This window comes from Cyprinus carpio, chromosome B6 (genome assembly GCF_018340385.1).
Source record: "Cyprinus carpio isolate SPL01 chromosome B6, ASM1834038v1, whole genome shotgun sequence".
NCBI classification, from domain to species: domain Eukaryota; kingdom Metazoa; phylum Chordata; class Actinopteri; order Cypriniformes; family Cyprinidae; genus Cyprinus; species Cyprinus carpio.
Window position 1 is genome coordinate 24,304,528 of NC_056602.1, and position 16,203 is coordinate 24,320,730.

The window sequence follows — 16,203 nt, forward strand, 5'->3', positions numbered from 1 at the left end:
TCAATACATTAAACAAACAAACAAATAAATAAATAAATATCTCCTCAAAATGATTTAAAAAACGTACATATGTGTCACCTTTTTGTACATTTAAAATTTTGTCTGAAGTTTATATATATATATATATATATATATATATATATATATATAATTTATTTATGTCTTATATCTAAATCTTATTTCAATTAATTAATGTATCAATTATGTTTATTAAACTATTTTTATTTTGTGGCCTAAATCTCAAAAGAGAATTAGCGTTTTTAAGCAAAAAATGGGCTTCTCTATTACAATCGTTCAGAATGTTCTTTAAAAGTAATTAATTAATGAAAAAATGACACTTGTAATTTATACGTATGTATAATATTTATTTAGTATATTTATGTTGTAAAAGTAGCGTTCTTAATTATTATTAATTATAAATCTGTGATGTTTAATAGATTTTTCTTTATTTGGCTCTGTTACTTTGCTCTTATATCTATATTTCGTCATTCTTTATTCATTGTAATCTTTGTTGTATTTAAAGACCTTTAAAATAAATGAACACTGACTGTGTGGATATGTTAAGTTTAATTACGTTGTAATTCTGCAATCTATTCTTAAAATAAAACATCTTATGTAAATGTTTATCCTGTCTCGAATGCCGTTTGTTTGAATTTTTCAGTAAGGACAAAAGAATATTCAATATTTTAAATATTCTACATTTTCGGATGTAAGGAGGGGTTTCTTAAATGTACTTCCGGTTTCGTGTCACGAAGGAGGCGGGACTTTGCTAGCTATCAACGCTACCTGCTGGCTAACAGTTGCCGCTGTGTTGTTACTGAAGGATAATTCCTAACTGTGCCAATAAAGTCGAGATTTTAATACGGGTAGGTCAGCGTATTTCTAAAAACTCTTTGTTCTCCAATACGTTTATAAAGCTCAGCAAAATTAATATAAGAAACCGAAGTGCGCTTTTCTAGAGAAGTGAGTACGAGAGCACACCGCGAGACCGCTCTTTTGTTTGTCTGAAACACGGAGCGTCGATTGGCTGTTGGCGTTTAGGGATTGTTTACCGGAAGATTAGCACGCGGCTAAGTATGCTACTCCACACAACACTGTTCATGCATAGTCCAAAGCATAATCGCTTCTGTTAAATGCTTACTAAACAGCTGCTATGAAAGAATGTATATATATGGGTGATGAATTAATGTCCAAACTTATTTTTGTCCTCCATTAAGCTGTGTTTTGTTTATGATAAGTAGCTCTTAGGTATTATAAACAACATTTATTTTTAGGATATGTTATATGGTGATTCACAAATCCACAGACATATAATACCATCTTTAAATCATGAAAATCTGTGATAGTTATCGTCAAGAGTTTTTATTGTGTTGTACTCTAAAGTATTCTGCTTTATCTTGAGCTATTCACAGTTACTGCATTCAGATGTGAAGGCGTTTTAGGTTTAACTGGTGACATTTGTTCAGTAAAAAATATAAGCATGCAAGTGTATAGATATTAAGGATTGGTACCTGGCATACAAATGGCATTTATCTCCATGAAATAATTCTGAGAGTCTATGTTATTTTATTAATACAACTGAAGAGTCATGGAAATGAATTAGTGCTGGAAGCCCTGAGTCTGAAAGGATGTTTGTTGGTGAACAGGTACCATTTCAATGGGCTCTAAGAGAAGACGAGCCACCTCTCCCTCCAGCACAGGAGACTTTGATGATGCCACCTCATCCACTCCAGTCAGTGGATGGAAGAGGAGGAGAGCTTCCACTGCTCCTTCGGTTGATCAAGTGAGTACATGGCGTTTAGGATAGTCAGAATGACTTGGTTCAGTAAGATCGGTTTGGATCATAACAATTATCTCGTCAGATTGACTTTGACTTTATCTTTTGATTAGATTGCTGTGTGCCATGAATTGTACAACACTGTCAGAGATTACAAAGATGACCAAGGCAGACAGATCTGTGAGCTCTTTGTTCGTGCACCAAAGAGGAGGTATGAGTGTATTGCTTGTCTATTAATATACACTGTCAGCCAAATGTTTGGACACACTTGCATTTTCTTTTTTCTTTTTTTTAATACATAGTATTTTACACATTTCGAAATGGAGTAAAGCCGTAAAACTGAATGCTGGACGGTTAATGGCTGCTTTCACTTCATTGTCTAGTTGTTCAGGGTTATTATAGTCTGCTACAACTAAAACGATAATATTTTCATTACCTGTAATAAAATAAGCCTTAATGAGAAAAATAAATAAGAGTATAAAAATGATTCATTAATGAAAAATGACACTTATATATACATTATACATTTATTTATATATTAACTAAAATAACATAGAAAATAAAAAAAATGGGGGGAGGGGTTGCTGAAAATAAATTGCTTAAAAAAAAAAAGGAAAAATAAATTCTAATAAAAAAAATAAACAAACACAAAAATATATTATCAATGATACTAACAGAACACTGGCTCAATTTATCCATTATATGGAATAGTACATGCAGAAAAGTAAAAGTAGTAATCACACTTGTAGTTTTATTAGTTATTAGTTCTGTGTCATTCTTTTTAAATGAATTTCACAATGTGATGAAATACACCATACTGAGTTTAATGCATGCAACAGACACTAACCCACACTTCAACCTCCATTCTTATTTTTCCTGTTTTAGGAATCAGCCTGACTATTATGAAGTGGTAAGCCAGCCCATAGACATGATGAAAATACAGCAGAAGCTCAGGGCAGAGGAATACCAGGATGTAGAGCAGTTCTCAGCTGACTTTCATCTGCTTATTAATAACACCAAAGCTTACTATCAAGTGAGTTTGCATTTACACATATGTTTCTGGCACACAAATCAGTTCAGTCTGTCTGTTATTTTAGACTGCTGGACTGGTTAGTAATAGATGCAATCAACATACAAAGCTATTGCACAAGCAAAGCTGTTCAGCATCACAGCCACTGACCGTTAACTAAGAAATGCTAATACACTTGTGGGTCTCTTACAACAGGCTGACAGTGCAGAGTACAGAGCTGCCTGTAGGCTTTTGAATATCTTCCTGTCTACCAAGAATGAACTGCTACAGGGAGCTGAAGGAGAGGAGGCTGAGGATGATGAAGATGGTGAAGATGGGGAAAACCCAAGTGCTTCCATGGAAGATGAGGTTAAAACAATTCACAGATTTTTTGTGTTTATGGAGTTTTTATCATTAATATGCACATCCAGACTGATATAAGTTTTTCTCCTTTATACACCTTTGCCCAACAGAGACCACCAAGCTATCTAAAAGCCATACTGGAGCAGCTCTTGGAGGCCATAGTATCATGCACTGATTCCTCAGGGAGGCTTGTTAGCGAGCTATTCCAAAAACTTCCCTCCAAATTGGTTGGTCATTTTGCAGTGTGGATAATCATGACCAGTTTATTACTTTAATTAAAACTGACTTTTCCCATCCCCATTCTTTCCTTTCCAGCATTATCCAGACTATTATGCCGTAATAAAAGAACCAATAGATCTGCGCACTGTGGCTCAGAAGATACAGGTATGTGGTGCTTTGAAATTATTCTAGCGGAATATAGCAATCAAAATGTGTAGTGGTGTGTATTTGGAGCTGTTATAATAATTTGAATGTGACAATACTGTCAAAGGCTGATGTAATATATATCACGTGTAATTGTTCGTAATAATGATGTCCATTATTTACTTAGCAAGAGTTTTATAATAATTATATTTGTAACTTATGTGCAAGGCTTCCAGTGTCAGGTGCATTCATTCATTTATTTTAGCTGTACAAAAACAGCCCGTTATGCTGCTTGAAAATGCAAACTGATATTTGTTATCATATATATATATATATATATATATATATATATATATATATATATATATATATATACACATTTTTAAAAAAATTTTATTGTAATTAGGAACATGCTGATTTGTGGTGTTTTACTGTTTACTTCACTTTATTCTTCTAGTAACTTATCTCTCACATCGACATGAAATGGTTTACTTCCTGTGTTACAAAATAAGGTGATTAATAGTAATAATTTGTTCTGTTTTTAGGCAGGACATTACAAATCCATCAGTGCCATGGCCAAGGACGTTGATCTTTTGACAAAAAATGCCAAAACGTACAATGAGCCAGGGTCACAAGTTTTTAAGGTTTGTGCACTTTATACCCTTGTTGTCTATTCATCCTAAACTTTTAACTCCTTGTATACAACGTAAACACATTTCTGTCTTTGTAAAGGATGCAAACGCAATCAAGAAGGTATTTGCCCAGAGAAGGACTGAGATTGAGCAGGCTGAACCCACTAAATCTAGCCTCCGCATCAGGTATTTCTTCTTCTCCTCCTCAACTGGTTGCTTTGAAGATGCATCTTTTAGTCTGTAACATGCTGTGTTTTGCTAGAAATCGGAGGTCTGCTCAGGGTGACCGGCTGTCTGCCATCACTATGGCTCTTCAGGCTGGATCCGAAAGTGATGAAGACTCTATTCTGACGGGTACTTATCCACAGTTCCCTTTGTCCAAGATAACTCTATAGCAATCCATTTGAGAGAGTCTGCCAACAGTCTTATTCAAAAATACATTTGCAATGTCTGCAGCTTAATATATCTGAAGGATTGTTCTTTTCTCAGGGACTGTACGTTATGACACTGGAGAATCGGAGGCAGATTGCGGTCTCAGTGCAAGTGACCCAATCTTCTTGTTGTACCAGTCAGTCCGAGGAGCCCGAAGTGTTCAGGGGCTGCTTCTCGCTGAACCCTTCCTCCAACTGCCTGCACGAAGAGAATACCCAGACTACTACCATCAGATCAAAAACCCCATCTCCCTGCAACAGATCAGGTGTGGATAACCCACGTGATATATCTGCTGATTTGAATCGTGATGTTTGAAAGCAGTCAACATTTACACACTCTTTTCATATTTTCTATTCTTTATAGGGATAAAATGAAGAATGGGGATTATGAAGGAATCGAGCAGATGGAGGCTGACCTCACGTTAATGTTTGAGAATGCTAAACGCTACAACATGCCCAACTCCACCATATACAAACGTGCTCAGAGGTTACAGCAAATAATGCAGGTCTGTCTGCTTTAGAATTAGAATGTCCTCATTGTCATTGTAAAAGTGTACAACAAAAAATGTTTGGATCCCAGTACAAGAAGTAAAAAGTAGTCTTCTCCAAAACCTAGTGAGAAACCTACTGCAAGAATGTCCTAGTCTTTCGGAGAAATGAGAAAAAAGGGTTGTTGTTTTTTGGTTGAATGTGTGTTCTAGCAGAAGAAAAGAGAGGTTCGAGATGACGATGAAGGAGATGTCTCTACTGCAAATTCTGACTTGGGAAGTAGTAAAAGGAAAAGGTAAATTTTAAAAAAAATTTATCCATATGACTTGCAGTCAGTAATACGTTTTAACATTTTTTTTAATGCTGCAATTATCTGGTCCTTAAAGCCACAAGAAGAACACCAAGAAAAACCGAATGAAGATGCTGTATGCTGCAGTGACTGAGGCACGTGAGGCAGGCACTGGACGGCGCCTCTGTGATCTCTTCATGGTGAAGCCCTCTAAGAAGGATTACCCAGACTATTACCAGATCATCCAAGACCCAATGGACCTGCGTACCATCGAGAACAATATCCGCACTGAGCGTTATAACAACGAGGAAGCACTTATGGATGACATGAAGCTAATGTTTCGCAATGCCCGCCACTATAATGAGGAGGGATCTCAGGTGAGCATCATTACTTTACTAGATGAATGCTAAATTGTTATACACTACTGTTCAAAAGTAAGGGGTAAGTAAGATTTTTTTTCTCTTGAAAGAAATGAATATTTTTGTTCAGCATGGAGGCATTAAATTGATCAAAAAGACAAAAAATGTCATGACAAAGACATTAATAATGTTGCAATAAAAAAAGAGAAAATAACATAAATGCTGTGCTTTTGAACTTTTTATTTTTCAAAGATAGAAAAATCCTGAAAAATGTCAAAAAATATTTAGCACTAAAATTGTTTTAAATATTGATAATTAAATGTTTCTTGTGCACCAAATAAGCATATTATAATGATTTCTGAAGGATCATGTGACACTGAATACTGGAGTAATGGCTGCCTAAAATTCATTTTTGCCGTCACAGGAATAATCTGGATTAAAAAAAAAAAAAAATATATATATATATATATATATATATATATATATTAAGTTATTTTAAAGTATAATAATTTACAATATAAACACCCTTTTTTTTTTTTTTTTTTTTGCAGCCTTTGAGCGTGAGAAACATCTTTCAAAACATTAAAAGTCTTACCCAACCCCCTATTTAGTTGCTCATTCTTATCTTTTACAAATATGTCTATGATGATTTACAGTGGTGTTAAAGTAACCATTCATTCAGAAAAATTTCTTCAATATTTGTGTGGGTTCAAATCCGAATATAGTGTCTTAAATTGAAAAGACCTCATTTGAAGAGTCTAATTTGAAATTTATGCTTGCCATTTAATTTTTTTTTATCTGCAGGTTTATAATGATGCAAACATCTTGGAGAAGATAGTTAAGGATAAACAGAAGGAGCTTGGCACTCCTCCTGAGGAAGATGACATGGGCTCTCCCAAACTCAAGCTTCGTATGTTTTTTTTTTTGCCTAAAATTGGACACTTCAATGCACTAATTAAGAAACAAATTTTAGATTTAACTTTTTTTGGGGGGGGATTTTTACTAAATTCCTTTCTTTTTTCTAGGCCGTAGTGGAGTTGCTGCCTCCCCTAAAAAGGCCCGCACCCAGACCACCCCACTCCAGCAGAAGCTTACTGATCTCTATGAAGCCGTGCGGAACTTCACAGACAATCGTGGCCGACGTCTCAGCGCCGTTTTCCTGCGTCTTCCATCACGTTCTGAGCTGCCTGACTATTATGCTGCCATTAAGCGTCCTATTGACATGGAACGTATACGTAGCTACATGGTACAGGGACGCTATCAAGATGTTGACTCGTTAGCAGAAGATTTCATCCTTATGTTCAACAACGCCTGCACCTACAACGAGCCAGAGTCTCTGATATACCGAGATGCACTGCTGCTCCATCGAGCCTTCCTGGAAGCCCGTCGACAAATTGAGGATGAAGAGGAGGGAGACGAAGGTGGACTGGGTGGCTTGTCGGTTGCCTCTCTCGTGCGTGAGCTCATCAGGAACCTCTTTGTTTCGATGATGGGCCACCAGGATGATGAAGGACGCTGCTATAGTGACTCTTTGGCAGAGGTTCCCGCCATCGACCCCGCTAATCCAGAGGACCCGCCCCTCACTTTAGATATTATTCGTAATAATGTGGATCGCGGCCGCTATCGGAGACTGGATGTGTTCCAGGAGCATGTGTTTGAGGTGCTGGAGAAAGCAAGACGTCTCAACAGGTAAGCAGCAGGGAAGAGTGAAAATTAGCTATTCTTGTCACCATTAAAGAAACTGGAATTTAAAAGATGCCACTTTCTATAAAATGAACAGGAATAGATTTAGGCTTTAAAAATGACAGAAAAAAAACACCATAAAAGGCTTCTTATGACTTGTTCTGTGTGCCAATGTTTTCTCTTCCCCTCGTGTTTTTCTCAAACCTCATTCCACAAATCAGCATACTTAAACACTAAAATCAAAAATATATATAACATATAAAAAACAAAAAAAAAAAGATAATGGTTAAATAAAATCTGTTTTCTTAAATTTTAAATTCAAAAATATATATAATATATATTAAACAAAACTAAGTATCCAAAGAGTGTTTTTCATGATGTTTAGAGTAGGTATAGTAAAAGAAAATTGATCGTTTAACACAACTGAATGACTATTATAGATATCCAATATGCAAATTATTGCCATTATTTGAAAATATTTTCTAAATAGATGTAATCAGTAACATTATTATTTTAAAACTTGAAATATATGACTTTGAAGTATTTAAAATGTATGAAGTCTGTGAAAGTGTATCAAATATAATCCTGTAGTTTAACTTTGCTTTGCATTAAACTCTCTGACATAGCTACAATATTCTGGCATTATTTGGCAACATAATAGCAATAGTCCCATGTGGGATAAAGATTTACAGATTTTGGAATGACATGAGAGTGAGTGAATCATGAAAAGAACTTCATGAATAATTCCTTTAAGTTCCGTTCAAGTCTAACAGAGTGAAGTTTGATGGTAGAGTCAACATGAACAGAAATCAAGTTTAGCACTGGTAATCTGAGAATTCATTGCAGCTGTTGTGCGTTTCCAGGACCGATTCTGAGATCTTTGAGGATTCTGTGGAGTTGCAGCATTTCTTTGTGAAGATCCGTGACGAGCTGTGCAAGAATGGCGAAATCTTGCTGACACCAGCACTGAGCTACACATCCAAACATCTGCATGCCGACATAGATCAAGAGAAGCGAGAGAAACTGCCCCAAGAAATTGAGGAAGACCTGCTGAAACGGGAAGAAGACAGAAAAGGTTCTTTGCTCTTGATGTTTTCAGAAATTGCTTTGCTGTTGCTTCTAGCATTAAATTTATGTAACACCTTGGGATACCCTTTAAAGTCTTGCTGCTATAATGACTGTCTATTATAGGAGTGTAATAATGTGCACATTGCTTTTATGACTAATAGCTCTTCCAGAAGACGACAAAGCACAGGGTGCTGCAGGAAGCCAGTGGCCGTCAGGTCCTCAAAGCTCATATAGTCAGGACTGCAACTTTGAGAACAACACCTACAGCGTGGGAGATTGTGTGTATGTTCAGCCTTCAGAAGCGAATTTGCAACCTCACATTGTCTGCATTGAGAAACTCTGGAAGGACGAAGCTGGTGCGCACATTCTCACTTTTTCTTTATTGTCATTGCTTAATGCGCCTTCATTTGTCAAGTAAATGTTTTTTTTTATATTTCCATTTTCTTGTATTAACAATTGGATGTGTTTGTTGACTGCAGGAGAGCAGTGGATGTACGGATGCTGGTTTTATCGGCCAGGGGAAACTTTCCATTTGGCAACCCGCAAGTTTCTGGAGAAGGAGGTATTCAAGAGTGACTACTACAACCATGTTCCTTTCAGCAAGATCTTGGGGAAATGTGTTGTGTTGTTTGTAAAGGTGAGTAACATGAGGCAAATATGTTTAAATAATAAATTTATATGACCAAGAGGTTAACAAAATAAAGTCATAAGCCACAGGAGGCTATGTGTTGCAGTGGAAGTAAAATTAATGATATATATCTTATTAAATTTACTTTTGTTTCAATATGTTCCTCACGGGCTCTTGAAGAATTTTGCATTTCATTCTCTTGAATGTGGGATTGTTGTTTTAGGAGTATTTTAAGTCGCAACCAGACGGCTTTAGACCTGAAGATGTCTATGTCTGTGAATCCCGCTACACTGCCAGGACCAAAACCTTCAAGAAGATCAAAATATGGTCCATGCCGCCAAGCTCTGTCAAACTAGTCTCTCGAGAGGTTCCGTTACCCGTAGTCAGAGTTGCCTCCATGTTTGTCAGTGCAAAAGACAAAGCGGCTGATCTTCCTGATGCAGAGAGTGGTGGCTTTATCGAGAAGGTATGAGGGAAATGATTGATTTTGAGTTAAAAAAAAAAAATCTTTTTTTTTTTCTTAAATTAAATTAAGCATGTAATACTCTCTTGCACTCATTACAGGAGCGTGAAGACGTTCCAGTTGAAGTGGCCAATGGGGAGCCAGGATGCCAGTACTATGAACAGCTCCACTACAATGACATGTGGCTTAAACTGGGCGACTGTGTCTACATACGCTCCCACGGGCTGATGCGACCACGAGTTGGCAGGTGGGCAAAATCATGCTTATTTTACCCCAATAACTCATTATAAAAGTACACAATTGATAGTAATATAAGCCTACAGCATTAGTCTGAGTTGTTATGATTGATATGGACAGAATCGAGAAGATGTGGTTGCGGGATGGAGCAGCATTCTTCTTTGGACCCATTTTCATCCACCCTGAGGAAACGGAACATGAGCCAACAAAGATGTTCTACAAACATGAGGTGTTCCTCAGCAGCCTGGAGGAGAACTGTCCTATGACCTGCATCTTAGGTATGGGCACTGAGTGAATAAATTCAATGTAATTGTAATTAAATCAGTTTTTATATCAGTTTGCTATCCATCCACAACCCACAACCAGCAAAACTGTTGGTGTTCAAGCTGTGATAAAGAAATTTTGCCAACCATTCTTGTCAAATACACATGGTGCCTTTGGGATCATTAACATTCTCAGAGACTTTACATTTCACAAAGACACTAGAAATACAATTAAGACCTACTTCTTGCGAAAGTCTACAGTGTTTTTATAGTATAAAGCCACCTCAGAACCCTGAATGCATAATAGAATCAGTGCGAGATCACTTGGCTCGAGTAAGAACAAAAAGCTGCCAAGTGAAATAAATTTTTGCAGATCCGGTAGCAAATGTATCATGTTGAAACTTATACGACTATATTTCCACAAATGGGATTTATACAGCTAATAAAGTCCTTGAACATTTTCATTTTAAGTCTTCTGTTCTCTTCTTCGGTTCCCTACCTTGTTTGAAAACTTACTATGGACCATGTTTGAAGTCTTTCCCTTTCTTTTCACAGGGAAATGTGTGGTCGTCTCTTTTAAGGACTTCCTGTCCTGCAGACCAACTGAATGTCCAGAAGAAGACATTCTCTTGTTTGAAAGTCGCTACATTGAGAGTGAAAAGCAAATGAAGAAGTTTAAAGCCTTGAAACGCTTCTCCCTCTCAGCCAAGGTCGTTGATGACGAGATCTTCTACTTTAGGTGCTTTTTACTTTCCTACCTTACTTTTAGTGGGTAATATGTGTTACAGCCAGCGTCTTATTGCTTTTTGTCGTGGCAATATTCCATTTCAATTAAAGGTATGAGACAAAAGTCTTTTGAATATTAATTTTCCTACAGGAAAAGGTCTACATTCATATAGTCATTCAGGGTTGGCTGTAGATTGCAGCAAAGAGGCAACACCCCAACTCAACATTTATACCTTCATCAAATCCAGATGCTTTGACCTCATCCAGTCATAATGCATATTGATCATATAGGTCCATTTAAGGTGCCTAACTATGTCCTCCAGATGCATTTCTAAGAATTTAATGCAAATAATTTTCTAAGGAGCCAAGACATCTAAGAAACTAAAATAAACTAAAAATAACATTTCTGTCTCACACACTTGTCTTGCACACATACACAGATAGATTTCCTGTTATCTCTCAGCTCATCAAAAACTCAAGCATACTAAAGCAAACCGAAGCACTCAGAGACAGTCTAAAGAACACTCTTTAGTACAGTGAAGCAAATAATATTTCAGATAGAAATAAAATTTCATCCACACTTTTATTAATATTTAATGTTGCAGACTTCAAACTAATGCTCGAAATGGTTGATTGGGTTTAGCGACTAACTGATGCTATAATTTAATTTCAAGAAAACCCATCGTGCCCCAGAAGGTGCCATCTCCACTGCTGGATAAGAAGATTGAGGAGCTAGAGGCTAAGTTTGCAGACATGGAAGATCTGGATGAAGATATGGATGACCTGGACGAAGATGACGATGAAGCAGTAGCGACGCCCTCAATGCCACCCAGTCAGGCATCAGCAACAAGTGACATGGATATGCCTTATACACCACCACAGGTACTCCAGTCTCCCAAGAAATCAGTCATTACCCATCCTTTCCAATTATGTGTGCATCATAAGTAGTTTCTTAGCAAATGTGAAACAATGAAAAATGAATAAATATATTTTATAGTTATTGCTATCAGAAATCCATTGCTTTCTGATAGTTATTATATTCAATATGCAATCATATGTAAATCTTCAAATGTCTGTTTTAAGTTGATCAACTTTTATTCTCCATAGTTTTTTCATATTTAACAGTAGCTGACTTTTTCTTTTCACCCCTGTTTGCTATGCACAGTCCACGCCAAAGATTAAGGGTATGTCCAAAAAGGAAGGAGCCAAGCGTAAGATCAACATGAGTGGCTACATCCTGTTTAGCAGTGAAGTGAGGGCTATTATTAAGGCTCGTCACCCTGATTTCTCCTTTGGAGAGCTAAGCCGACTGGTGGGCACAGAATGGAGGAACCTGGAAGCTTCAAAGAAGGCAGAATATGAAGGTACATTCTCAACCCTTCCTGAGAAGTTGCTCTAGCCCTAATTACCTTAGGTTCACCTCACGTGATCCAAGATGTAGGTGAGCTTGTTTCTTCATTGGATTTGGAGAAATTTAGTATTACATCACTTGCTCACCAATGGATCCTTTGGAGTGAATGGGTGCCGTCAGAATGAGAGTTCAAACAGCTGATAAAAGCATCACAATAATCCACAAGTAATCCACATCACTCCAGTCCATCAGTTAACATACTGAACAAGTGAAAAGCGGCATGTTTATAATAAACAAATCCGTCATTAAGATGTCTTTAACTTCAAACCATTGCTTCTGGCTAAAATACAAGTCCACCATCCATAACATTGCTTTCTTGCACAGGTCAAGCACTGTTTACAAGTGAAACCACTCCAAATCGGTGACTGTCCATTTTGATATAAGAGGAAAATTGGGGATGGACTCTTTCACTGGAGGAAGCATTATTATGGCATTTTAGCTATAATTTAAATTCCTAAATCATTAAAATGCCTTAATGATGGATTTGTTACCTGACACAAAAAAACACACACACACACACACACACACACACACACACACACACACACACACACAGATTTACACTTCACAAGACAGTAAATAATGTTGATTTGTTGTTGATTACTTGTGAATTACTGTGATGATCAGCTGTTTGAACTCTATGGCACCTGTTGCTAAATTTATTCAAATCGAAAAGAAGTATTAGGATTAGTACATTTTCAGCAAAAATTCATTTTAAGGTAAAATATTCCATTATGATAAATATCCAGTCATATCTCAAATAAAGCAAACAAAAATTATAAGACACTGCTATGAATACAACCAGTTCAGTCACAAGATAAGATGCATTTGGGGATCTCTGCAGCGGAGATTATTTGTCCTCCTTAAAAATAGCCAGCAGTTCATTTTAACCATAGAAATGAATAACAGTGGTAACCAGGATTAGTTTTCCTCCATGCACAACACATTATTTCTGTATAGAAAATGTTTTTCTTATTCACAGTGTTGCTTAACCACAACCACATGCCGAAGAGCATCAATTCAGTTATCAATGATTTTACAGAACGGGCAGCTAAACTGGTAGAACAGCAGGAACGGGAGAGGGTCCTTCAGCAGCAGCAGCAGCAGGCTTCTCCAAGAGCAGGTACCCCAGTCGCCTCAATGATGGGGGTGGTACCTCCCCCAAGCGCTATGGGGATGCTAAACCAGTCCATGCCACCTGTGCCAGGTAACGCCAAATCGCCCCCACCCTTGCTGAAAGAGACAGATGCAGCATCCGGGCACCCTCCGACAGTTCTCATCTATTTAAACCATCTAAAACCTCAACTCATCAATCATGTCTCTTATCTTCCCCGTACCAAAAGTGTGCCCATTAGTGATTATTCAGTTCATTTCACTAAAGGCCTTTTGTTTGTATGCAAACTTTTTGGTCTTGTCTTGTGTTTTTCAATATTGCCACATTCTTTTTCACATTTGCACTTTTCTTTTTGCATGAGAACCTTTTTAATTAACCCGTTAATATGTAGAGCCCCCTTTTTATTTTATTTTTTTACACACCTAGATTAACCACATTTAAAGATTCACACTTTCTTTGACATTGATATGACTGTTATTTTGTAGCTGCATGACTTGTTAGATAACTGCATGTCATCAATGCATGGATCTTTTTGTGCTATCTCCTCCTTACCCGGCATGATGGGAAATTATGGCCCGCCCTACATGCCTATGCAGGGTCCTTCTGAGGGCATGATGGGCATGGGTGGCACTCCACCTCATTCCATGGGGGTGCCCCAGCTGCCTTCCCACCACTACCTTCTACCAGGCATGGCCGGGTACCCTGGTATGCCCCATCCGGGTAAGAAGCACCCCAATCAGACAGAAACCACACCTGAGGATCTTCTGACCAGCTCCAATCCAAATTAAAATAAATATATATATTTATTTATATATTTATTTATATATATAGGATTTTTTTTTTTTTCCTCTCCTGGTTTGAAATTGTCTTTGTTCCAAAAACTGGTGAGCTACCTGGACAGCAAGGCAGCTTTTATGGTTTTGAAATGGAGCTGATTGTTATTATATATATATATTTCTGCATGATCTAATTTTAGTTGTATCTAATTCATAAGGTGGGAATATTCACACAACACCGCTAACATGCTTTTTTTTCTCAATATCTCACCTCACACTTTCTTAATCTATTTTCTGCACGATTTGTCACTTCCACTTTTCCACTGACTGACTTCACTGAATCATTGTTTTATAAAAACACCACATGCTTGGGGGAACTGTAACACACATTTATGTAAACAAGATTTATTTATTCAGTCAGTGCACATTATTTGCAACCTTATCTGTTGGAGTTGAGATTTAAACTATTTTTGCTTTCCTACTCAGGTGTGATGGGCCCAGGAATGAACGGCATGGCTGGAAGTCCTGGTCCTGGAAACCATTATGGCATGCAGGTGAAGAACATGTTCATGCAGCTTTCAGTTGTGATGCTAAAGCAGGTGCAGATTGTCATCTCTGTCTTTACTTTGTGTTCTCAGATGGGTGGACCAGCTCCACCACCATATCCAAGTCAAGGTCAACCAGGCCAGCAGCCAACCCCGCCTATTTTTGTGGCCCCGCCTCCAAAACCTCAGCGTCTTCTGCATTCAGAAGCTTATTTGAAGTACATTGAGGGCCTCAGTGCGGAATCCTCCACTATTAGCAAGTGGGACCAGAGCCTTAAGGGTAAAGATGATTTGTATGCGAATTGCATATGAGAGTTGTTTTATGTATTCCTTTTGAAGTCATATACAGTTACACTAATGTTCAGAAGTTTGAGGTCAGTTAGGTTTATCTTAATTTGACCAAAATTAATACTTTTATTTAGCAAGTATTATTATTTTTAATGCAAGTGTTTTATGACATTGTCTTACTTCTGCCTTACTAAAACATTCATAATTTAGTAATTTAAAGATTGTTTTCATAAAAATGGCTAAGTCTTCTGTTTGTAAATAATGACTTCTGTGATGTTACAGCCAAAACATCTCTGAATGACCCATTTTTGCTGCTCAGTTTAGTGGCCTTGTCCCAAATGATGCATGTTTTAAAAAGGTTTTCTTTCTAATTTTCATTCCTTCAGCACAAAGAAAAGACTGTCGGCTCACCAGGGAGCAAGAGAGCCGTCTCCCTACTCACTGGCTGAAAAGCAAGGGCGCTCACACCACGATGGCCGACGCATTATGGCGACTCCGAGACCTGATGATGAAAGACACGCTCAATATCCGACAGGCGTACAACCTTTAAACCTTTGTTCTATCCCCAGTGCTCAGGACTCTAATTTATGCAAGACTTCTCCTACAAAATCTTTCCTATCACAGTGTGATAAAAAAAAAAGTACTGTCATAAATGCTTCAGCAATAATCTCCTAGTTGTGTGTCTATTTGTGTGTGTGTGAGAAATAAAAGTTTTAGCCACATCTAGGTACATACGACGCACTGAAATTAAGTCACTCATGCATCAATTTATAACTACTGACTTGGATTTGAAATATGTCACTTTGACTGTTACTTTAAATGAATTTTGGTTGCGTTTATGACGTTGAACCACATCTTTTTTATATTGCTAAAAAACACCAATTCTCACAAAGTTCCCTGGCTATGGCCACTCTTATACAAAAGGCCTCAAAAGTTGTAAAAGAACACAGTAGCAGTTTTCAAATATATTTTGTTTTTTACACAGAGGCAGAATAAGCTGATAACTTCCTCTTTATTTTAATGATAATGTAATTTGTTATTTTTTCATTGTGTACCTACAAAAAAAAAAAAAAAAAAGCCTGTGAGAAATGCTTGAACAGTTGCATTAAGAATGATTAAATTGTCTCAATTTCACCAATAAACAACATTTCAAATGAGTAAAGTGTGCTTCAAGTATGTCCAAAACATGTTTGTGAGAGGATTGGGTTACCAGTCCCTCCACACACCACTGTAACAGAAGGCCCGCCTAACCACGCCACAAACCTCTGCAGATGCAGATTGTTTAAATA

The 16,203-nt window shown here is 37.3% G+C and overlaps 1 protein-coding gene across 2 annotated transcripts; it reads left to right on the forward strand.

The window, feature by feature from the left end:
* Positions 1–751: 751 nt before the first annotated feature.
* On the forward strand, positions 752–16,071 carry LOC109056503 (protein polybromo-1-like). Of its 2 annotated transcripts, none has more exons than XM_042726405.1 (30): positions 752–1,074; positions 1,647–1,783; positions 1,891–1,988; positions 2,663–2,810; positions 3,003–3,155; positions 3,260–3,376; positions 3,465–3,533; positions 4,058–4,156; positions 4,245–4,330; positions 4,407–4,498; positions 4,634–4,841; positions 4,940–5,081; positions 5,277–5,359; positions 5,451–5,730; positions 6,517–6,622; positions 6,738–7,401; positions 8,259–8,470; positions 8,625–8,819; positions 8,943–9,100; positions 9,315–9,557; positions 9,656–9,801; positions 9,912–10,069; positions 10,610–10,793; positions 11,455–11,662; positions 11,946–12,144; positions 13,234–13,397; positions 13,860–14,025; positions 14,568–14,635; positions 14,720–14,906; positions 15,301–16,071. In XM_042726405.1, the coding sequence occupies exons 2-30, from the start codon at positions 1,658–1,660 to the stop codon at positions 15,462–15,464; spliced, it is 4,923 nt and encodes a 1,640-aa protein (XP_042582339.1). In that variant the 5' UTR covers positions 752–1,074; positions 1,647–1,657; the 3' UTR covers positions 15,465–16,071. The 2 variants fall into 2 exon arrangements, with proteins under 2 accessions (XP_042582339.1, XP_042582340.1); XM_042726406.1 differs by having other exon boundaries at positions 5,280–5,359.
* Positions 16,072–16,203: the final 132 nt, after the last annotated feature.